The 25,285-nt window shown below is 33.9% G+C and overlaps 2 protein-coding genes across 2 annotated transcripts; one reads left to right on the forward strand and one right to left on the reverse strand.

The window, feature by feature from the left end:
- The first annotated feature begins 3,942 nt into the window (after nt 1-3,942).
- Nucleotides 3,943-4,465, forward strand: LOC120116359. The gene is made up of 2 exons (XM_039136871.1): nt 3,943-4,306; nt 4,412-4,465. The coding sequence occupies exons 1-2, from the start codon at nt 3,992-3,994 to the stop codon at nt 4,421-4,423; spliced, it is 327 nt and encodes a 108-aa protein (XP_038992802.1). The 5' UTR covers nt 3,943-3,991; the 3' UTR covers nt 4,424-4,465.
- Nucleotides 4,466-5,117: 652 nt separating this feature from the next.
- On the reverse strand, nt 5,118-24,811 carry LOC120116300 (pumilio homolog 2-like). Its single transcript, XM_039136821.1, has 6 exons — nt 24,746-24,811; nt 24,229-24,351; nt 22,663-22,797; nt 22,456-22,566; nt 22,043-22,237; nt 5,118-5,309 (listed from the first exon to the last, which is right to left on the reverse strand). The coding sequence occupies exons 1-6, from the start codon at nt 24,809-24,811 to the stop codon at nt 5,118-5,120; spliced, it is 822 nt and encodes a 273-aa protein (XP_038992752.1).
- Nucleotides 24,812-25,285: the final 474 nt, after the last annotated feature.

Raw genomic sequence — 25,285 nt, forward strand, 5'->3', positions numbered from 1 at the left:
TATATTTTTAACGCCTTCCTTAAGACTTGGGTTCTGGTTGTATTGTGTACATAAACGAAGAGCTTTTTCGGCCTTAGAATGAATGACTTGGAGACTGCTTCATGCAGCTTTATAAACTTATTGCAATGCCATTTATACTTGTTATGCTTGAGACATTTGCATCTTGGAATCACATCGCCTTTCCTATGGGCAACCAAAACTCGACTAAGAAAAATTAATTTTTCGACTCAATTTGATGTCAAAAATCTCGACTTGACTATTTATAATTTTATAAACTTGATTTGTTTCAAAAAAGAAATTGAGTTATAAAAAAGACTTGAATAACTCGAAGTTTTTAATTAGTCATTTAGTTTTTAAATTTGAGTCGAGTCTCTTAATTTTGCATGATATATGTATATCGTATGTGAAAAATATAAAAAAAATGTGTTTTTATTTTAGAAAATCCTTTTAACTAGAATTAATTAGTATTATAATATTATAAATATCTATAACTAAATTTAAATAATAATTTGATTCGACATAAAAGAAATTTAAATAAAATTTAAGTTATAAAATATGACTCGTTAATTCAACTAATTCAAAAATTTTAACTCGACTTGATCGAATATACACTAATCCCCACAACTCTTACCATATATCCGAAAATCTAACTTTTCATTGATCCCTAAACATTTACAAACAGATTGTCAATAGCCAATTTTAAAGAAAAATAATTTTATCAAAATGTATGCATTATTGTATTTTTCCATGGAAACAATTGTTATTCTAAAGCGAAAGTAAGACCAGGGTGAATACATATAGGTTCCAAGAGTAGAAATTGCACACCTTTTTTTGTTGTTGGAAAAAGTATTAAATTTAATTTATTAATAGAAATAAAAAATAAAAACTATATACTATTTTTTTAAAAAATAAAATTTTAAACCCTCACTTTTTAATCTTAAATTTCGTCACTGAGTAAGACATTAAAAAATTGTATAATTGAATGTTATACAAGTGAATAGAAAAATCAAATAACTCAGAAGCTTGTCTTCATGGAAAAAAATATACAATGGAGGAAAGAACCACATCGATCTCGACATTAATGATTGTACAAGGCAGTCATTTTGCATCATTGACAAGAACACATTGGTTTCGGAACCGAGGTAAGAAAGTGGAAGCCTCCACATTAATCCCTGCCCCAACCGGTTGTTTCTGCCCAGGCGATGTTGGTGTTGTAGCATTCATGTCCTTTGGTGTCGGAAACATGAATTCGTCCGTCTCCGGAAACGGGCTTGGCGATTCGGTGAGCGGTGTGAGCAGCGGAATCGGACTTGGAGCATCGTCAGGGCTTGTCTTGGCAACAGGAGCTTTCATTTGATCAAGCTTCAGAGATTGAGGGGCATGCTTTTGTAGCCTGGTGGGTGGCTTCCCTACTTTGGTTTTGCTTATACCAGTTATGCCTTTCTCAAATATATTCCCAATCTCCTCCATTGTTCCAATACTTGCCAAAGCAAATTATCTTCTTTTCTCTTTTCAATCTCCCTCTCTCTCTCTCTGTATCAATGGTTAAGCACAAGCATGGCAATGGGAGGTGACATATAAAAGAAAAAGAAAAAGTTGAAAAATAGAGAGAGACATGAAGGGGAATGGTCAATGAAGGCATTGTTTTGGGAAACGGAAAAAATGGAGTAAAAAATAGTTAAAGAAGTTATTTATGAGGCTATTTTGTTTTTCACAACACTTGAAATTCTCCAAGTAAAACATCATTATTGTTCCATTTTAAGGAGAAAAACAAGGTCTCAACAAAACATTGTTTTAAAACAACAGATCCATTGGACCAAAGATTTTGTGAAGCTGCAAATCTGAGACAGCTCTTAAACAACCATAACACTGTTTTAAAAGGTTGTTGGTTTAACTAAAACTAGGAGGAAAATAAAAAGAGAAAGAGAAATTGTCGTTGAAATGTTAGCTTTTAGGTCAATAAAAAAAATTATTAGCTGACGTTTTTCCCATAGGTCAATGTCGAACCTAATCAGGTTAAAGTGAATAATATTTTGGTCACTAAATTAAAACTTAACCCCTTTTACTAACGTGAAACGTCATCAAATAAATACATTTAACTCCTTAATAATCAAAACGTTATAAAACAATATAAATGACTAAAACATTACTTTTTTTGAATTCAATGACAAAAATAAACGCTTATAAACTAAAGTGATCGTCTCAACATGTTATTATCCTACCAGACTTTTTTAAAACATTTCCATCAGCTTAAACAATAGAGAGTGGCAGGTCAAAATAGATTTTATGATGGACATATATTAATAATATAAAACTTTGAATTTAAAAATGGACATTTACCCATCCTATTATATGTGTGAATTCGTCACTGGTCCCATTGTACAAACTGTATAACTTCCACTAATACATATTATCTTAAATTCTCGATATTTATGGCGACACCTTGTACCACCTCCAATGGTATGGTACCATCGTCACATGATACAGTGCTTACCAATTTGAGTTTTCAAAAACCAACATACTGATCATGGACAACCATGATGATTTTTTCTTAATCAGATTGAAGTAACTAAACTGCATTTTCAAAGTTGTAGAAGTTTCACTCCTGAATCAATATCATTTTTGTTATACCTGTAATAAATAAATAATAAATATTATATATGATATCCATTTAAATTCTTATCAATTAGCATCAACCGTCATCCTACAACTGTCGTCTTGTGAGTTTAAGAGCAAAAGGATAACTTGTTTTCCCATGTTTTCTTTCCCTTTCCCTGCAAGTCTCGGGGAACTCTATTCCTCCTAAATATCATAACACCCATATTTGTTCTTATTCTAGCATGACTAATGATTCTTTGTTCACATTAGAATGGGTGAACTGCTAGGTATTAAGATGAACCCACTAGAGAAAGTGTAATAATCCTTTTAGGAATGGATTGAAACTTGAAATTATAACATTTAAAGTTGTAACTTTGAAATTGATAGTTTTTACCAACAAAAAAGGGTAAATTGCATAATCTTTCTAGAGAAGAACTGTTGATCCTAGTATCATAGATCTCTCTATTTAAAGACCTTCGTTTGATCCTCTACCATTAGATCAACACTAAGGACATATGTAAATGCCTCTAAATAACATGACTTTTCTCATATAATGAGAGAAGCTCATTGATCGAAGCTCATAACCCATGAGATAGGAAAATTTTTGTTATTGTGACCCTATGTACGAATCAATAAAGGGTAACTCATCACGATTCCTCTACTATTGAGAGATTCGAGATGACTTTGAATCAATCTATAAGTGTATAAGAGATGTTCCTCGATGAGATGCCCCCAATGAATGCCAACTAAGGAGATAATTTGTGACTCTTTGCATGAATCAATAAAAGGTGAACCGTTAAAGCCCCTTATACTCTACTGCCTTCGTTTGTATAAATGGAGGTACCCTTAAAGAATTTCAAGTTACATCATTGATATTTGATTTATTAATTGATCGGTTCATAATGATATAAAGGTCTGCTTAAAAGATTAGAGTTCCATCATGTCAGACCAACATATAGTTATTAAGCTTAGTTTAAGATTTAAATATTTAAAATTAATGTCAAGGAATACCCTTAAAAATATAAAATATTTATTTTAGACCTATATTATGATATATTATACATGCTAAAACTATTATTATATTATTATATTAAATTAATTAAATAATAATATTTTAATGATGATATATATTTTTAATATGTTAATATAGTTTAAAAATTTTAATTTATTATTATAATGACTTATCTAATTACATAATTTTTAATTTAAATATTTTTAGATATATAAATATCTATTTTTGAAAATATCAAATGCCCAAGGGTGAAGGCCGAAACTTCCATCAGCCCAAGTGTGTTCCAATAACTAAGAATAGTGCCATTTTATCTCTAAACCCGGTGGCAGCCTTCGGCCACGGTGGAGTTAAGAAGAAGCAGAGCAGAGTTTGTGATGAGCTATGGCTTCCATTTGCAACATTCCCATTTCTCTAACTTCATTACCTTCCCTTTCCAAATCAAAATTTCAGTTTTCCCAAAATCCCTCTTCTCTCTCCTTATCAACAAAACCCATCCCTTTTCACAGTACAAATAATCGTAAGAAGAAGAATAGCAGCAAACTTTGGATAACTTTGGCCACTCCTCAAGAAGTTCTTCCATCAGATTCCACCCCACTTGAGCAGACTGTGTCCACTACAGGTGATGAAGGCGTTGCGAATGTTATTCAGGCTCTTCTCTTTGTTGCCTTTGTTGCTCTAACTATTCTCACTGTTGGGGTAACTTGTCAAATTTTCCAGCTTCACCCCCCCGAATTTAACATCAAATTGTGATTTTGAGCTGTGAGTTGTGTCTGGATTGAGTGCTTTAAACTGGGTTTGCAGGTTTATACATAGCTGTGCAAGATTTCTTGGAGAAGAGGGAGATTGAGAAGTATGCAAAGAAGGCTGCCAAGAAAGAATGGGAAAAAGAAGAAGAAGGTGAGAGCCAGAGCTGGGCCTAGGGGATTGGCCAAAGGATCGATGAGATGATGATATTTAGGTTACAAATTTCCTTGTAAACTTCACATTTCCATTGCCACTTCTGGACTTTGCCTTTCTTTCATGCAAGACATGTTTGGACGAAATTTGTGTTTCTGTGTGTGCCTTTTTCTCTTGGATAAACAAATTTTTTCTACTCCTTCAATTATTACGTTCTATTTTAGTCAGTCAATTTATAAAAATATGTAATTTAATCACTAATTACCTTTTCATTTCATTTAGTATGAATAGAATTGTAAACTAGCGGAGTTAACTCGATTAATGTTAAGCTGAACTCAAAAATTAAATAAAAAATTTAAAATTATATTTTCGTGTTATTTATGAATATCAAATAGATCGCTTTGATTCATTAAAATTCGAGTCAAATACATCGATTCAAGTATTGATAATACTTAGTATTTGAACTTTAATCGAATTAAACTCAAATAACACGATCTATCTTTTCGTAGATACAAGACTAAAAATGACGAGATATAATATAGTTTGATTTCAAAATTGAAAACGAAAACAAACAAGGTTATAAACATAAAACAGGTGGATACAAAAAATATTATATCATAAGCATACCCCCAGCAGCAACGATTTTATCTACACGTGCAACGATATGCTTTCCGTAAGTGTACTTCTTCAATGCATTTAAATGGACCTTAATTCGAGGAAGGATCAGCTCACGTTGCTGGTCATCGCAAGTCTCGAGTACTTTCTGAACCACATAATTTGCAAACTGATCTTTCATCATTGCCTGGGATGGATAAACAGTTGTCAGTAAATGGATCCCGGACTGACATGAAATTTATAGAAACTCTTTCTAGGGAAAATTAACCAAAAGTCGAATTCGTAACGACATGCATCTATATTTAAAAACACCATTAGGTAACAATCAGTATAATACAGTCCAAATCAATCCAATTTTCTTTATTTGAAGTTCAAGAAGAATATCAGCACAAACTTGAAAATAACCGTTGCAATCTCGGCGCACGATAAGAGTTCTCTGGGTGCACGTTAGCTGGCCTAACGGAATCCGAGGATTCCCGACGTGTCTCCGGTGGGTTTTGAACTCTTTTCCAGTGCATTTGCTTTCTCTTCTTGGCTTCTGTCTTCAGCTACAAAAATGTGTAAAAGCCCAATGAATTGAGGAAATCTCTTTGGCTGTTCTGAAGGTCACAACCTGAATTTTTCCCCATTTGATTCGCGATGGGTCAAAATCATCCACCCACCTCCTGATGTACTGCAATCGGGAATCAGAATGGAATCAATCGCTCGTGGGACAATTCCTTGGCGCAGCTCCCAGATTTGCCACAATGCAAGAATTGTGGATAATTTGTGGAAGAAATCCTTATGCGGCAGAGACGTCCAAGTAAGTTTCGCTGGCGATAATCTCTACATTTTTCTTTTTCATCTAATTCCGATATGTTGAAAACATTTTGATATTTCGATATAATAAATTAAGTTAAGATTTTAAGATTTTCCAAATGATTTTCTAAGTATATTCGATAGAATTATTCGAATATCAAAACATTACTCCAAATCTTTCAAAGATCATTTTATCCTTACTCAAAGTGTAAAATTAAATTTTAAACTTAAAAAATTTCAAATAATTTTACAAAGTATTTCGAACCATTTCAAAGCCAAAAATCCAGATTGCTCAGAGGGAACCGATTCCCCCCAAGGGGGTACCGATTCCCCTCAGGGGTACCGATTCCCCCTTGTATAACAGTTAAAATATTTGATTTTACACTTAGGGAACCGGTTCCGCATAGGGGGTACCGATTCCCCCCCACGCTCCAAACTGTTTTATTAATTGTTTTCACACTAAAACGGCTATATTATTTTCTCTAATCATCCCCAACGTTCAAAAGTGATTCAAGGTGTATTTAAGCAAGCTTAGAGCCATTGATCAATAACAAGAAACATCAAGCAATTAGAATCAAGAGAGAATCAAAGAGAAAGTATCAAACCTCAGTTTGAGCATTTCAAGCCTATTTTCATTCAATATTCATTTTGCTTTCAAGAACACTTATTGTGCTCAATTGTATTTATTCTTGAGTGTTCTTTCTTTGTTCTAGAATTGTACAAACATTTTGCCTTGTGAGGTTTTTCTTGTAAGTTTGCAAATTTGTATTTATCTTTGAGAAAGAGTGTTCTCAAGAATTGGGGTATATTCTTGAGGGAGTTGTAAGGTTATCTCTTTGGCCTCAAAAGAAAGAACAAATTAGTGAATTTGTTGGAAAATCCTTAGTGTGGATAGCTAAGGTAGTGGACGTAGACTTTGGTTGATAAAGTCGAACCACTCTAAATCACTGTGCAATTTCTTTTAATTTTCTGCAAAAGCTTCCACAAAATTTTTATTGTCAATTCACCCTCTCTTGGCCGATTCAGTCAATCGATTAACTCAACAATTGGCATCAGAGCCTAACTCATTTGAAGGTTTAATCGCCTCTTGAGTCGATTCGGGAAGAGTTATATCGATAATCAAATCATCTCCGCTTCAACTTCGACTCTGGTCTCGATTCGATGCCCGTCAACAAGCCTCCTTTCTTCAATGGAGCTAACTATGCCTATTGGAAGAATAGAATGATGTACTTCATTCAAGCAAGTGACATGGGAGCATGGAATGCTGTAGAAGAAGGATACATCAAACCTCTCACTCATCCAAGGTTGTGGAGTGAGAGAGACAAGAATGTTCCAGCTCAACTCCAAAGCCATCCATATCATTTTTTTGCTCTTGGACCAGATACGTAAGAGTTTCATCGTGTACAACCGCCAAAGAAATATGGGACAAACTTCAAGTCACTCATGAAGGTACCGATGAAGTAAAGAAATCTAAAATTAGTATTCTAACGCATAACTATGAAAATTTTAGGATGAAACCAAATGAAGATATCAAAGCTATGACGAATAGATTTTCAAACGACTGTCAATGGTCTCAAATCATATGGAGAGATCATTTCAAATGAAAGCTTGTGAGGAAGTTAGTCTACTCTCCCAAAATTGTGACAATCAAATAAGACAACAATCATCGAGTCTAAGGACTTAACGTCCTTAACTCTTGAAGGGCTAATTGGGTCACTCCTCACTCATGAAATGATGCTCATAGATGAGGTGGACCTCGACAAGATTGACGAGACACCAAAGAGAAGAGAAGAAGAAAAACATTGGAGTTGCTCTCAAATCCACAAAAGATGAGAGTGATTCGAATAACGATGACGATGACAAGGAAATGACATGTTTGCCAAACGGTTTCAGAAAAATGATGAGACCTTATCAGGAAGAAAATTCAAACGAAATGAAGGCCTAAAAAATGAACCGAAAGAGAGGACTCATCATTTGCTACGAATGCAAAAAGCCAGGGCATGTCAATATGATTGCCCACAATTGAAGAAAAAGGGTCAATCAAAGAATAAGCACAAGGCTCATGTGGCTACATGGAGCGATGAAGAAAGTTTCGATGAAGGGAACAAGTAGCTAACTTGTGCTTGATGGAATTTGGGAAGATTCTAAGGTAACCTCTAACTCATCGATTTTGATGATTTATCCTATGATGATTATTAGAGGAATAATGAGTTGACTTCGGATTATGAGAAATTATTTTTAAAATAAAAATGATGTTTCAAATTGAAAATGAAAACAACTCATATCCAAAACCAACAACGATCTTGAAAGTAAAATCAAAGATTTGCAAATCAACTAGAAGAGTTTGAAAAGAAAAATTTAGATTTGCAAAATTTACTTTCAAAGATCATGATCATCAAAGAAATTGATGATCTTAAACTTCTTTTGATAAGTTAGAACAAAATTTTGAAAAAGGTGGAAATTCAATCCAACTTTGTTAGAAAAAGTTTAGAAACTACAATCATAGAGGTCCCCAAAGAACCTCTAATGGAAAAATCGTAGAAGTATATGGTTCCTAAAGAACTCATTACTACTAAAGATAAAAATATCCTACACAATGGATACCTAAGGGGACTAGGATTTGGAAACTAATGAATATGGACCCAAAAGAATTTGGGTACCAAAAATAAAATTAATCTATGTTTGTAGGGAAAGGAGCCTTGCTACAAGGCACGGGAAACAAATTCAAATTCATGGTACCTTGATAGTGGATGCTCCAGACACATGACCGGAGACAAAAGCCGGTTCATTGAGCTTAAACGCCAAAAATGGAGGAAAGTGACTTTTGGAGACAATTCAAAAGGTCATATTGAAGGTATTGGTACAATAGGTAATACCTCTTCCATACAAATTAAAAATGTTTTATATGTGAATGGATTAAGCATACTATTGAGTATTAGTCAATTATGCGATAAAGGATTCAATGTATTATTTGAAATTAATGGTTGTAAAGTCATTGACATTGCATCTAATCGGATTATGCTTGTTGGTCATAGAATAGAAACATATATGGTACATTTAGATTCTTTTGATATGACTAATTTATGCCTAGTTGCTAAGGATGACATGATAGTGGTTATGGCATAGGAGACTAGGACATGCTAGTATGAGTGTTTTGCAACGGTTAATTCAAGGAGACCTAGTAAGAGGGTTGCCTAAGCTTAAATTTGATAATGATAAAATCTGTGATGCTTGTGCTAAAGGAAAACAAAAGCGAGTTTCTTTGAAATCCATTAATGATGTATCAACTAGTAGAGTTTTACAATTGATCCATTTAGATCTTTTTGGGCCACTAGACTACTAGCTTGGGTGAAAACAATATGCATTTATCTTGGTAGATGACTATTCTAGATATACTTGGGTTCTATTTTTAAGTACTAAAGATGAAGCATTAGAACAATTCATCACGTTTTCAAAAGTAATCCAAAATGAAAAGGGAAGTATCTTATCCAAGAGAGTACAACTATGTCAAGGATGGTGAAATTATAGGTGAATCCATCCAAAGGGTAACAACTCGATCTTCTCTTAGAAATATTTGTAATTATGTTGCATTTATCATGCATAGCCTAAGAATATTAAAGAAGCATTAAATGATGAACATTGGATTATGGCTATGCAATAAGAGTTAATCAATTTGAGAGAAGTAAAGTATGGACATTAGTTGAAAGCCTATATAAATCTACTGTAGGTACTAGATGGGTATTTAGGAATAAGCTTGATGAGTGGTAATATAGTGAGAAACAAGGCTAGACTTGTTGCTCAAGGGTATACTCAAGAAGAGGGCATAGACTATGATGAAACATACGCTCCCGTAGTAGGATAGAAGCAATTAGAATGTTATTAGCATTTGCATGTTTCAATGAATTTAAATTATATCAAATGGATGTTAAAAGTGCATTTTTAAATGGTTTATAAAAGAAGAAGTGTATGTGGAACACCTCCAGGTTTTGAAGATTCAAATTTTCGAATCATGTTTTAAAATTGACAAAAGCCTTTATGGTTTTAAAGCAAACTCCTAGAGCTTGGTATGAAAGATTGTCAATTTTTTTAATTGAAAAGGTTTTTCAAAAGGGAAGGTTGACACTACATTGTTTTTGAAGCATAAAGGTAAAGATTTATTAGTAGTTCAAATTTATGTTGATGATATAATTTGGTTCTACTAATGATGTTCTTTGCCAAGAATTTTCTAAGCTAATGCAAGTGAGTTTGAGATGAGCATGATGGGGGAGCTCTCATTTTTCTTGGGACTCGAAATCAAGCAAAGAAAGATGTCATCTTCATCAATCAAGCTAAGTACGTCAAAGATATGCTCAAGAAGTTTGGACTGGAAAATGTGAAACCTCATGACACTCCAATGACTCTTCAACAAAGCTTGACTTAGATGAAGGAGGTAAATGTGTAGATGTTAAATATAGGTCAATGATTGGATCTCTACTTTATCTAACTGCAAGTAGTCCAGACATTATGTTTAGTGTTTGCTTATGTGCTAGATTTCAATCATGTCCTAAGGAATCACATTTACTAGCTGTTAAGAGAATCTTTAGATACCTTAAGGACACTCCTAGTTTAGGACTTTGGTATCCTAGAGACTCTAGCTTTAGCTTGCATGCTTTTTCTGATGCGGATTATGGAGGATGCAAATTAGATAGGAAAAACACCTCGGTACTTACCAATTCCTTGGAAATATGCTAATTTCTTGGTTTTCAAAGAAACAAAATTGTGTTGCATTATCTACCACTGAAGCCGAATATATTCAGCTGGCAGTTGCTGTGCACAAGTTTTTATGGATGAAACAACAACTTTTGATTATGGAATTGAAGTAGGTACCATTCCTATCAAGTGTGACAATACTAGTGTTATTTGTCTCATTAAAAATCCCATCCACACCTAGAACTAAGCACATTGAAATAAGACATCACTTCATTAGAGACCATGTCACTAAGGAAGATGTAGTTCTAGAATTTGTTGATACTTGCACCGATTAGTAGATATCTTTACAAAACCTTTAGACAAGGAACGATTTTGGACACTTAGGAGAGAATTAGGTTTGACCAAACTATCTTCACTGAGTGTTTAAATAATTTTAGCACTTTAATAATAAATGAAAAATGCTTATAATAGTAATTTTTGATTGCATTCATTGCTATTAGTTAGGGGGAGTTTATGATTCTTGATGAAAATTAATTTTATGTTCAAATATCATTTAAAGATTATGATTTGTTTGAACATGATTAATTTTCAATATAGTTTCCAATACCACTAAAGGAAATTAATTTAGCATTTTGGGTGTTTAAAATCGGATTTAGCATTTTAGTGCAGAGGGAATCGATCACCCCTTGAGGGAACCAATTCCCCCTTTGAAGGGGAACCGATTCCCCCCACAGGGGAATCGATACCCCCTGGGATTCTGGTTAAACACGGGCAGAACCCTTATTTTTTCAAAACCCTATATTTTTCTTCCTTGCCACCAAACTCCTCCCCTATCTCTATTTCTTGCCTCAAATCATCGATTTTAATCAGAATTCACTTCAAATATCATCTCCTAAACTTGCAATCATCATTAAATCGTGCAAACAACATCAAAATCCACTCAATCTCATCCTTCAAGGTAAATTTTATAAACTCCCTATTTTATTGATTTTGCATAGGACTTGTTTTAATTAGTTCTAGGATGAACTTTAGATTCAATGATTTTTTAGTGATTAGAAACTAGATATTACAACCAATTTCATCAAAAACACAAATTTTCCAAATTTTTTAAATTTTCGAAATTAAAAAAAATGTCAATTTTCAAATTTTTGTGTTTTGATTAAATTATGTTGTTGTTATGAAAACTATACATATATTGTTTCTCAAGACCATATTTTTCAAAAGTTTTTTTAAAACTTTGCCCATAGATTGATTTAGAGAACCTTGAAATATTGAGGACTCAATTGAGTTTGAGATTGATTAAATGCATACATGTGTTTTCTAAATTACAGGTTATCATTCTATTCTGATTTCCTAAACCATGTCAATCCTAACGTGCTAGGTCATCATCTAGTCGCTCACACTGTCAATCAAACCACCTCCAAATCCTCCTCCTATTCCAATTTCTATCCTAATCCATTGATCCTAATTTTACTATCCAAATTCATGTTTCAATCATCCTGGTCCTAGAAATCACAGGTTTTAGGATCTCATTATAAAGAAGGGATAGTGCAAGTGTCTTAGACCTTCATGACGTTTTCTTCATCTAATGATTTCTTGGTGGTTTCGACCATCCGGAGGTCGTTATTCTACTCTTAGAGCCTTAGATCTTTGGTGGTACATTTTTCGAAAACAATATTAAATTAACCTACCTCATATTTGATTGCATTCATTGCTATTAGTTAGGGGGAGTTTATGATTCTTGATGAAAAATTAATTTTATGTTCAAATATCGTTTAAAGATTAATTGAATTGTTTGAACTGATTAATTTCAATATGAGTTGCCAATACCACTAAAGGAAATAATTTAGCATTTTGGGTGTTTAAAATCGAATTTTAGCATTTTGGTGCAGAGGGAATCGATCACCCCTTGAGGGAACCAATTCCCCCTTTGAAGGGGAATCGATTCCCCCCACAGGGGAATCGATACCCCCTGGGGTTTTGGTTAAACATGGGCATAACCCTTATTTTTGTTCAAAACCATATATTTTCTTCCTTGCCACCAAACTCTCTCCCTATCTCTATTCTTGCCTCAAATCATCGATTTTAATCGGAATTCACTTCAAATATCATCTCCTAAACTTGCAATCATCATTAAAATCGTGCAAACAACATCAAAATCCACTCAATCTCATCCTTCAAGGTAAAATTTTCTAAACTCCCTATTTTATTGATTTTGAACATAGGACTTGTTTTAATTAGTTCTAGGATGAACTTTAGAGGGCATGATTGTTTAGTGATTAGAAATAGAATTACAACCAATTTCATCAAAAACACAAGAATTTTCCAAATTTTTTAAATTTTCGAAATTAAAAAAATGTCAATTTTCAAATTTTTGTGTTTTGATTAAATTATGTTGTTGTTATGAAAACTATACATATATTGTTTCTCAAGACCATATTTTTCAAAAGATTTTTTTAAAAAACTTTGCCCATTAGGATTGATTTAGAGAACCTTGAAATATTGAGGACTCAATTGAGTTTTGGGATTGATTAAATTGCATACATGTGTTTTCTAAATTACAGGTTATCAATTCTATTCCGATTTCCTAAACCATGTCAAATCCTAAACGTGCTAGGTCATCATCTAGTCGCTCACACTGTCAATCAAATCCACCTCCAAATCCTCCTCCTATTCCAATTTCTAATCCTAATCCCATTGATCCTAATTTGACTATCCAAAATTCATGTTTCAATCATCCTGGTCCTAGAAATCACAGGGTTTTAGGATCTCATATAAAGAAGGGATAGTGCAAGTGTCTTAGACCTTCATGAACGTTTTCTTCATCTAATGATTTCTTGGTGGTTTCGACCATCCGGAGGTCGTTATTCTACTCTTAGAGCCTTAGATCTTTGGTGGTTACATTGTTTTGAAAACAATATTAAAATTAACCTACCTCAGATTATTTTTGCTGAAATTGTTGAAACCGTAAATCTTGTTCCTAACAAGAAACTCTGTTCATCTCTTGTTTACGGTTGCATTTTGAGTAATCTGTTTTCCAAAGCTGGGCTTAGAGTCGGTCTAGATGTTGTTTTTCCCCTTAAGAATCAAATTAACCTTCTTTCCTTAACGAGAGCGGGATGGATTAATGATAAGGAAACCAGTGAATGGGTTTGATCTTCTGCAAATACTCCGGGAGCTAGTTCTTCACAAGCTCAACCCGAAGCTGACGAAGATCTCGAGCTTGAGCAATTAATGCGAGACATCAATGAAGCCGAAGATGAGCCTGAGCAGCCCGAGGAGCAGCCCGAAGAGCAAGCACAACAAACGCATCAAATGCCTCCATATTTCCAATCCTTTATGGAGACATTCGATTTTCGATACGCTACCATGGATTTAGCTTTTCTTCTATAGAGTTTACTTATCTACAATGGGGAGCTCAACAATTAGAAATTCTTCGGGAGATGCGTGCAAACAATGAAGCAACCAACGCGCGTATTAATGACCTCACTAATGAAATGGCCGCTATGCGAGCTCATTTCTCTCCTCCTGATCCTGATCCTGATATGTGATTCTATGTTTTGCTTTGAACTCCAAACTTATTGTTTTAACATTTTGAATATTTTGGAATGTTGAATTTTTGGATTGATGACTTTGAATTTGTTTGGATTTATGAATGGTTTGAAATTATCTATTTGGTGTGATTAAATTTATTCATTATTGCATTCATTTACTTCATGATTAGATATATGACCAATTTTGCCATTTCACATTAATATGAATATTGATTATGAAACTAATGGCTAACGTTCTCTTGCTTGTGATCTTAGCAGCTTATATATAAACAATTGGCTAAATGATTTCAAAATCTTGTTTTAAATTCTTTAAAATGTCTTTTTGATTTAACAAAAGGGGAGAAGTGTTAAAATGTTTTTAAATGATAAATGGGAGAAGTGTTAAAGTAAGGGGGAGTAATTTCAAAACTTGATTTCAAAATCTTAAAATTACTAAAATGTTTTGTTATTTCAAAAAGGGGGAGATTGTTGAAAACATTTTGATATTTCGATATAACAAATTAAGTTAAATGAATTTTAAGATTTTCCAAATGATTTTCTAAGTATATTCGATAGAATTATTCGAATATCAAAACATTACTCCAAATCTTTCAAAGATCATTTTAATCCTTACTCAAAGTGTAAAATTAAGTTTTAAACTTAAACAATTTCAAAATAATTTTCCAAGTATTCGAACCATTTCAAAGCCAAAAATTCCAGATTGCTCTGAGGGAACCGATTCCCCCCCAAGGGGGGTACCGATTCCCCTGAATGGTGGCTCCGAGAATTCCAGTATGCTCGGAGGGAACCGATTCCCCTCCATGGGGTACGATTCCCCCTTGTATAACGGTCGAAATATTTGAATTTTATTTAGGGAACCGATTCCCCATAGGGGTACCGATTCCCCCCATTAATTGTTTCACACTAAAACGGCTATATTATTTTCTCTAATCATCCCCAACATTCAGAAGTGATTCAAGGTGTATTTAAGCAAGCTTAGAGCCATTGATCAATAACAAGAAACATCAGCAATTAGAATCAAGAGAGAATCAAAGAGAAGCATCAAACCTCAAGTTTGAGCATTTCAAGCCTATTTTTCATTCAATATTCATTTGCTTTCAAGAACACTTATTGTGCTCATTGTATTTATTCTTGAGTGTTCTATAATTGTGCAAACATATTTGCCTTGGGTTTTTCTTGTAAGTTTGCAAATTTGTATTTCTCTTTGAGAAAAGAGTGTTCTCAAGAATATGGGTATATTCTTGAGGGAGTTGTAAGGTTGTCTCTTTGGCCTCAAAAGAAAGAATAAATTAGTGAATTTGTTGGAAAATCCTAAGTGTGGATAGCTAAGGTAGTAGACGTAGACTTGGTTGATAAGTCGAACCACTCTAAATCGCTGTGCAATTTCTTTCAATTTTCTGCAAAAGTTCCACAAAATTTTTATTGCCAATTCACCCCCCCTCTTGGCCGATTCAGTCAATTGATTAACTCAACACGATAAACTGGGTTCTGTTCTAGAGAACGGGCCATGTCATATATTTAACAAACCCTTGATACTTAAAAGTGGGAACCGGACCTTAAAAGATTAAACTTTGACTTGGCTAGATTACCTGTTTGGATTCATCTCTATAACGTACCCCTTGAGCTATTCTCGCGTACTGGTCTGAGTTATATTGCTAGTGCCATAGGTACTCCTATTTCTATGGACTCCATTACATCAGCAAAATCTCACCTTGATTGCCAAAGTTTGCATCGAATTAGGGGTTAGCGATATAATCCCCAATATATAGAAGTGGTCCTTAACAATGGGCATTCTGTTTCGGTTATGGTTGAAGTTCCATGGCTGCCTCCTCGATGTAGAATCTGCAACATCTTCGGCCACTTTGAGAAGGGCTGCAAAGACACGAAAAGTCAAGCTCCAGAAAAAACCCAAATTTGGAGAAGAAATAATGACCCCTCTAACGTTGATAAGGTTGAACCAGCTCTTGGAGGTATTGAAATGTTACAGAAATGAGTACATCTCCCTCAAGATTTACTATAACTAAGGTAAATGCTGGAAATAATTTTTCTGATAATAGTAAGATTGAATCGAATACTTAGCTCTCCTGTTGAAACCTCTCAAATCGATTTAACTATCCCTTCTACTGACAAAGACGATAACCAAATGTTGTCATTGTTCTAACTCTTACCTTTTCGATGATAAATTAGATAACTCTCATGAGGCTCCTAAAAGAGGTAGAGGTATGTCATCCAAGGACAAATCCAAAGCTTCTTTTTCAACCTCATCAAACAGATTTGATTTACTTAGTGTAGCTGAAGGTATTATCCCTGCTAACGAGGCCAATCTAGAAACCTCGAGCTTCCTCTTTAGGAGTGTATGTTATAGTTCATGACTAATCCAAAAGAAGATAAATCAGGGATTGTAAAAATAGTGTAGTTGTCAAGGGGCAACCCCTGATCCTCCTCAATGATCATCGGATTTTGGAATGTTCGAGGACTGATTTGTCCTAAAAACAAGGAAGAGTTCTAAACAAGCTATAAAATAAAATAGATGTCCTTTGTTTGTTTGAGATAAGAATCAAAGAAGATAAAGCTGAGATTATCTAAGTAGAAAATCACCAATTGGAAACTTGCTCTAACTACGATTATGCAGCCAACGGAAGAATTTGGATTTTATGGAAACTAGCCTTGATTTCTCTGTTATCCACTCCTCTGACCAGTGTAAACCATTAAGAGTCTTATTTTTGGTTCCCCTAGTCATTACAGTGTATGGCAGCAATGACGAAGTTGTAAGAAGCTCTTATGGTAGCATTTACGTGATTTGGATTCCAAATTGGCCAAAGTCCATGGATCCTCGAGGGTGGCTTCATGTAACTCTGCATCCTATGAGAGTTCTGACATATATTTTTTGGGCCCAATTATTTCTTGAGACATGAGAGACTTCCAGAAATTTATTCTGATCTGGAACTCATTGATCACCATTTCTTTGGTCCCCAGTTCACTTGGAGTGACAAACAACAGAACTCTTTCCTCGCTAGAAAACTGATAGAGTCCTCGTTAATAGTAATTGGGTTAATTCCTTTAAGTCCTCTCATGTCGAATTTCCGCTCCTGGTCTCAGATCACTGTATGACATTGGTCTGGCTTCAAAAGAAACTCAAAACAACATACCAAAGCATTTCAAGTTCTTAACTTATGGACTCAACAACCTAACTTCTTAAGTGTGGTCAACCAGTCTTGGAAAATTCCAATCCATGGTAATCCAATGCAAATTCTTTTCTCTAAGTTAAAACGTCTAAAAATTAGCCTCAGGACCCTCAATCAGTCTTGTTACAACAATCTTACTGCAAGAGTCAACCAAAAGAAAACTTAGCTGGAACTCCAACAAATCAAATCCTTAAATGGTGAGGATGTCATCGACAAGGTAATTCAACTCCAAACTGATCTTAAGAGGGGGATAAATGTACTAAATGTTTTCACTCTGCTATTGCCCTCAAGCATAAAAGAGAAACCATTAGAATCTCGATTGATGATCAAGGCAACAGGCTAGAACTTTTGACTCAATGTCCACATGAGTGACTAACTATTTTCTCCAACCTTTTGGTACCAGTGATCCCGAGGTAAAAGCTTCTGATTCTAACTTGTTAAAAGATTCTTCAACTCGCTTTACCTGCTGAAAAACTCAAAGATCTTGTTAAGGAAATCTCCAATGAGGAAATCAAATAAGCTTTCTTCAGTCAAGGAAATGACAAATCCCCTGGCCCTGATGGTTATACCCCTTTATTTTTCAAAAAGTCATGGTCTATCATTAGCAATGATGTTAATGCTGCCATGAAACAATTCTTTCAAGATTTTTTTCTCCTCCTTCCAGCCTTCAATGCAACAATTATGCTCTTGTACCCAAAATTCCTAACCCTGATAAAGTTAAGGATTTTAGGCCTATTTCTTGTTGATCTGTTTTACAAAACCATCACTAAGATCCTGGTTTTGTAGACTGACCAATCTTATTCCTGAGCTAGTCACTCTTAACCAAACTACTTTTATTAAAGGCAGGAGTATTGTAGACAATACCCTCCTCACTTAAGAACTGGTTAGAGGCTATAACAGGAAGAACATCTCTCCTAGATTCTCCCTTAAAATTGATCTTCACAAGCCTTTGATTCCATGCATTGGGATTTCATTTCTGCCACTTTGTAACATCCCAAAATACGGGTTAGTGACTAAATCATAAAACTTCAGTTTGGTGATTTAAGTGGGATATTTGTATAGTCCGATGATTTGTTCGGAAATATTCCTGAAAGTTTTTAGTAATTCCAAAGAATTAAAGGGCAAAATGGTCATTAACCATTAAATGATTATTTGTGTTATGTGGAGGATATATATGGGGGAAAAAGGTAAGAAGAATATATATTCTTCTCCTCTTTTTCTTCCATACGAGAGAAGCCATAGCAAAGGTAGGGTTTTCTGTTTTGTTGGTTATTTGTTAAAATTAAAGGTTAGGTTTGATCATTATGGTAACTAAGCTTAAGGAAGCTTAAGTTGTCTTAATCAAAAGATAAAGAGTTAAAGAGATTTAAGAAAACGAGTTTTTATATGAAATCTTGAATATAGTTGATAAGTTGAATTTGAAGTTAAATTTAACTTGTCATCATGCTAATTAAGGAATATGAAGTGTTAGAATTGTATTTAGAACATATTGAAATTGAGTATGATTCTTGAATTTCATATGAATAATAGGATTTGAGTTATAGATGATTTTCATGAATATAAGTTGGTTTAAGTAATGGTATTTGAGTTTAATGACATGATAGAGGTTTAAAATAGAAGAATTAAGTGAAAATTATTTTCGGGCTTAAAATACAATTTCTGGGCATAGGGAACCGATTCCCTATGAAGGGGAATTCCCCTTCTAGAACAGAAAATTTTCAGTATGTCCAGGGGGTATCGATTCCCCCTGGGGGGTATCGATTCCCCCTAAAGGAAAAATGAAATTGGGTTCAAGAATCTGCTTAAGTTGTTAACATCAAGTTAAGGTTTAGGCTTTTGATAGTTGTTTTGAAATGTTATATTTATGTAGATATTGAGCCTAAACAAGTTCCGGAATAATCAATGATTATAATCGATCACAAGACTAAGGTGAGTGCAATTTTAATTGTACTTATTTATTGAACATTGGCTTGCGATGAGCTAGTGATGGAGTTACTATGGTAAAAAGTGACTCTTAAAATATTAATTGATTTGTGATTCTTATATATGCATGAATACATGAAATGGGTATAGGTTATATATGTTATATGATATGCATAGACATAAGAGCATGAAACATAAATATATGATATGATATATATATGATTTTGATATATGCTATGATATATGTGAAATGAGATAAGTTATGAATAATGAATGAATTAATGATATGCAATACATGATACATGTGATATGATATGAAATACATGTTACACATACATGTGGTATGTGACAGAAAAAAGAACAAGTGATGAGAAAGTATTCATCGTAAATGCCCATAGTATATGAACGAGAGCTATATAGGTTTTGGCATGCCAAGAGTCGAGGGTATTGTAGTCTTTCGGGGACGTAGTGGTCCTACGGACATATATAGCCCGGGACGAATACTGAACAAATGTTCGGTGCCGAGGGAATTTATACGAGCTGTGGTGGCAGCATTGGTGCACAACCTCAATACTCACATACCTCTATTCTCAATAATATACATGGGCAACAACAACGACAGTTGAAATATTAATTAAAGTGAAAGTGATGCATAAAGGTAAGTTTCATGTGTGCATGACTTGGTTATATGTCATAGGAAATATATCCATGCATATTGAAATATGATCAAATGGTAAGATGCATATTCATGAAACTATTGTTAAATGTTTATTTATGCCTCACTAAGTCTATGACTTAGCGTGTAAGTGATTTACACGTATACCAAAACATGAATAGCAGAATAGAGTGGCAAGGATAGTATTTTTACTAGAAGATCAGATCAGAAGTAATCGACAAAGTATGTATTTGTTGTGTATAGAGTGTGGCATGCAATAAGTCGTTAATATGACACTCTAATCGAGTTTGTATTTTGTAGTCTCTTCTATGTAAATTAAAGTATTTTGTTTTAAATAAAGTTTTAAATTTCCCAAGAATTTTCTTTAAGTGTCAAGGTTTTAAAAGTCAATGTTGACACCCTCGGACTCGTATTCGGGTCAGGTACGGGTTGGGGTGTTAACTTTGAAGCCATTGGTCTTCCTAGCACCTTATAACCTGGATTGAATTATGTTTCTCTTCTGCTAGATATTCTGTTGCTTTCAATGGGAGTTTAATTGGTACTTTAAAGGGGCTAAAGGTATAACAGGTGACCCTCTATCTCCTTTGTTATTGTTCTCTCCATGAATGTTATTTCTAAACTCTTAACTTAGGCAGCTGCTAAAAATATCTTTGATTACAATCCAAAGTGCAAAAGAATTGGTCTTACTCATCTTTCCTTTGTTGACGACCTCTTTATTTTCTGTAAAATCTGTTCTTGGGGTTACAAGTGTTTTAGACATGTTCTATGAAATGTCTAGCCTTAAACTTAATTCCTCTAAATGTGAACTTTTTACTGCTGGTATGTCCCTCTCTGTTCTTGAGGAAATCCATTTGCTAACTGATTTTAAAATTGGGTCTTTCCAGGTGAGATACCTAGGTATTCCTTTAGTTACAAGGAAATTATTAGACAATGACTGTTTGGTCCTCATTGATAACATTAAAGCTCGGTTAATCCACTGGTCTACTAAATCTCTTTCCTATACAGGCAGATTGGAATTAATAAGAGCAGTTTTATTTAGCATCACCAATTACTGGTGTAGGCAATTATTCCTCCCTCACTCTGCTCTTAAAAGATTGAACAGTTAGCTCTCGCTTTTCTGGAAAGGAGCTGACAGAACAACAACTGGAGCTCGTGTAAGCTGGCAAAATGTCTGCTGCCTTAAAGCTGAGGGAGGACTCGATATTAAAGACCTTAAGACATGGAACTGAGCTTGTATGATCTTTCATATCAAAAAAAATCCTTGCAGGAGAAGGCTCACTCTGGGTGGCCTGGATTAACAGTTATGTTCTTAAAGATAACGACTTTTGGAATGCAGAAATCCGACCTTGTACCAGCTGGAGTTTAAGGAAAATTTTCAATCTAAGGCCTGAAGCGTACTCCATTATGTCCACTGCTTCAACAACAGTAAGGAGTATATGGGATAATATTCGAGTAAAGAGACCCCTTGTTTTTTGGCAGAAACTTGTTTGGTTTCCCCTTCATATACCAAAACATAGGTTGATTTCATGGATGGCTTTACTTGATCGACTTCCTACCAAGGATAGACTACTTTGTATAGGGCTTATCAATGATTGCCAATGCATGTTCCGTGATGATCCTTTGGAAAATAGGGACCATTTATTTCTTCATTGTCCTATGGTTGATTACTTGTGGAATTCAATCTTCTCCCTTTCTGGTCTCCCTTATAAAGCTCGCTCTTGGGATTCTTTTCTGGCATGGGCTTCCGCTACTTGGAAAGGAAAATCTTTGCTTACTTTCATAATGAAAATTGCTCTTAATGCCCTGATTTACATTCTTTGGGAAGAAAGAAACAAGAAATTGTTTCAAGGACGTTCCAGAAGTGCACATGAACTGCTTCAAGCCATTAAGTACATAGTTGGTATCCAACTCAGAGGTAGAAATTTAAATACCATTGATAGTGCTAATTGTAATCTTTGTAAGCATTGGGACATTGTTTGATTCTGATTCTTTTGTATAAAATTGTCCTGATGATCTAAGAACTATGTAAAATTGAGCAGATTCTGCTCTTGGGTAATAAATTCAAATTTATCCAAAAAAAAATATCAGCACAAACCTGCAGAGGCTCGTTCTCATCCGTAGAACCAAGCATTTCATTCACCACTAACAGACGATCGAAAGGACCAGCAAAAGTCAAGCACTTCTCAACAACATTAGAGGCAAACTTCTGCTGCCTTATCTGGACAATCTTTCCAGCTAACTCCTTTATTATAATTGACTGCTCATGAGGCTTTCCGTGCTCCAGTACGTGCTGTTAAGTGAATGAAAGAGGTCAGTTCTTCCATCAATTGAGCAGTATAAGAAATACTACAGCGATGCCAAATGATAAGTACAAGCACATTTTAAATATACACTGTAAAATAAACAAATACAACAATTTTTATCAGCATTTGTAACAGCAAAAAATGACTGAAGACCACTAAGCAGATTTGGTTAATTACTTATAAGTTTCCAAAAAGAACGACAAACCTGGACAACATAATTGCCATACTGGTCTTGTGCCAACATGCTAACAGACCCTAAGATCTCATCCATAACCTTATTCTGTGTTTTTGGGTCCATGCAGTGCTCCAGTATCCTCTGGAGTATCAGAAAAAAATTATACAGGATACGCATCGACCAATAACATAGAACAGTTGTGAAGCACAAAAGATAAGCAAAACAAAGGTTGCGCACCTGTATCACTCGGCACCCATACGGATGGGTGGAAAGGGTTACAACTTGATAAAAAAATGTTGTAACTATAAATTGAATGGGTGGAATGGTTGAATACTTGTTTATCGACTCACTTATAAGTTCTTTTTTTCGGTTCTTTTATATATATATTAAATGTTGGTAAAAGTAGAGATTAAATTAAACATGTGACGAATTTTGGAATTTAAATTGTGAATTCTAAAGAGTTTAAGGACTAAGGCATAATTTCACTGTTTCTTCTTGCAAATCAAATGGTAAAAATTGAGTGTGTAATGAACATATTCACGAATGTTAAGTGAACTCAATACAAAAACCTTTAAAAATAAACAAATGAACACAAATACAATATTAAAATTTTAAAAGAACATGAACTCGTTCAAAAATAAACAAACAAATGAGAAAACAACTTTATTTATTCAAGTCTAATTCATTTATACTCCTACATAAAACGAAAAACTCATAAAAGTATTTATTTAAATTTAGGTTAGTAAAAAAAATCGGTATTTCTCACAAACTAATTTATTCATTGACATACAAATTGTATTTATGTTTGTTTGTTTATTTTTAAAGGTGTTTATGTTCGTTCGTGTTCATTTAAATTGTATTTATGTTTTTTTGTTTGTTTTTTAATGTATTTATGTTCGTTCGTGTTCATTTAAAATTTCAATATCGTGTTTGTTTGTTTATTTTTGAAGGTGCTCGTGTTCATATTAACATTCACAAAATGTTCATTTAACGTTTGCGAATATATTCATTTAATGTTTACGAACATTCCCATTTTACATTCGTTTATTGTTCGACAATTAAAACTCTCTTTTTACTCTTTTATTTGCAAGTCAAAGAAAAATGGTGAAATTACATTATTAGTTCTTAATTATCTTATGCTTTATAATTTGAACTCCAAAACTTACCTTAAATTCAATTTAGTCCATGCCTTCACCATATTTAAAATGTAAAAAAGGGGAACCTTGTTTGCTTATAAACAAGTCGATAAACGAGCTTATAAACAAGTCAATAAACGAGTTTATTTGTGAATATAATGAATCAAACACACTTTTGTTCACGTTGTTTGTTTTTAAATGAACATAAAAAATCAAACTCATTTATTTAACTTAATAAAAAAAACATGGACGAACGTTATACGAATAATACACGAACAATTTATCGAGTTTTATGTTTATTTATACCCTAAGTACATTCACATAAAATAGTTGCTCGTGATATATGGTTTCAATAGGAAAATAAGTTACTATTTTTTAAATATATAATTATTTGTCAATAATTTTATTGTTTCAATAATAAATGATATTATTTATTATATAAGATATAAATTCTACTCCTTTTCAATTATAATAATATATGATTAATTTTATTTATTATTTAAGTCGGTTGTCTATTGATTTAAGGCATCAGCAAAAATTGTTTTAATTTTCGTTTTCAACTGATTGCCAATGAAGATCGGTGGGTGTACAAAATAAACCAAAATGTAATATTAGGTATATGATTTTGAAACAAAAAAATAATTGGGATACTAAATGTGTAGTTTACCCCATTATTATTACGTTCAAGAGCAGCCCAGCAAGAGATTGGAATCCAAACGACCTCAAGGGTACTGGGGACACTGTCTACAACTCTTCCACACCAGCGGTTAACCAGCCACCACCACCTTCCCTGCCCAACGACGAACAGCTAAACTGCAATGCCAAAAAACTAAACCGATGGCACAAAATCTCACCGGTGAAAGTTGAGTCTCGGATTAACAATATACTACTTTGAAATTACAGTACTAAATTATGATTTAGATCACGATTGCAGTTATAATATCAAAGTTGTAAATATTAAAAATATTACGATATAATTTGTTTCCTAAAAGTAACTGTATTTTTGTATTATGAATACAGTTGCGGTGTTCCAATGACTTTGAAAAATATTACGATGCGACGACAACCTAATACTATGCTTGAAATACATGCGGCCGATGCTGATGCCCACACCACTAGAGACGATGCATGCGAGCTAGTCTGGAGAAATAGTGGTAACTCAAGGACATTAAAAGATTGCTAACAGCCACGATAGCAGCTGACAACGACGACCACCGTGAAACATTGTGCGGAGGCAACAAGGTTTGCATTTCTTTTCTACTTTTCCAATACTAATCGAAGAAATACAAAACGAATCAAGATAAAACTTTACCGGTTAAAAGAAAGCAGGTGTTCAAGCTACTATAAAGATGATGATAAAAAGAAAGCAGGTGTTGAAGCTACTATAAAGACGATGATAGTAAGTGTGTCGATGGAGAAATTGAAGAGTTTGGGTAACAATAGAGAGTTACCGGTACCATTAATGTCCATGTTACACGCGAAAACAAAATGAGAAATCCACTATATGATTCCTATCTTCAACCACCATTTATTACCTTGTCACAAACAATATATGAATTCTGCAAATGATAAAGTTGGATCCCAAGTAAATCAAAATAAAGTGATATGGTTATATTCGACCTGTCCAGAAAAGTGATATGGTAGTATCGATACTACCATAATTGGTCAAATTTCAGAATGCAAAAATGGTACCGATACCTAAAGGGGTACTGATACTATTTTAC

This window comes from Hibiscus syriacus, unplaced genomic scaffold, assembly GCF_006381635.1.
Source record: "Hibiscus syriacus cultivar Baekdansim isolate YM2019G1 unplaced genomic scaffold, ASM638163v2 tig00110293_pilon, whole genome shotgun sequence".
Lineage (NCBI taxonomy): Eukaryota > Viridiplantae > Streptophyta > Magnoliopsida > Malvales > Malvaceae > Hibiscus > Hibiscus syriacus.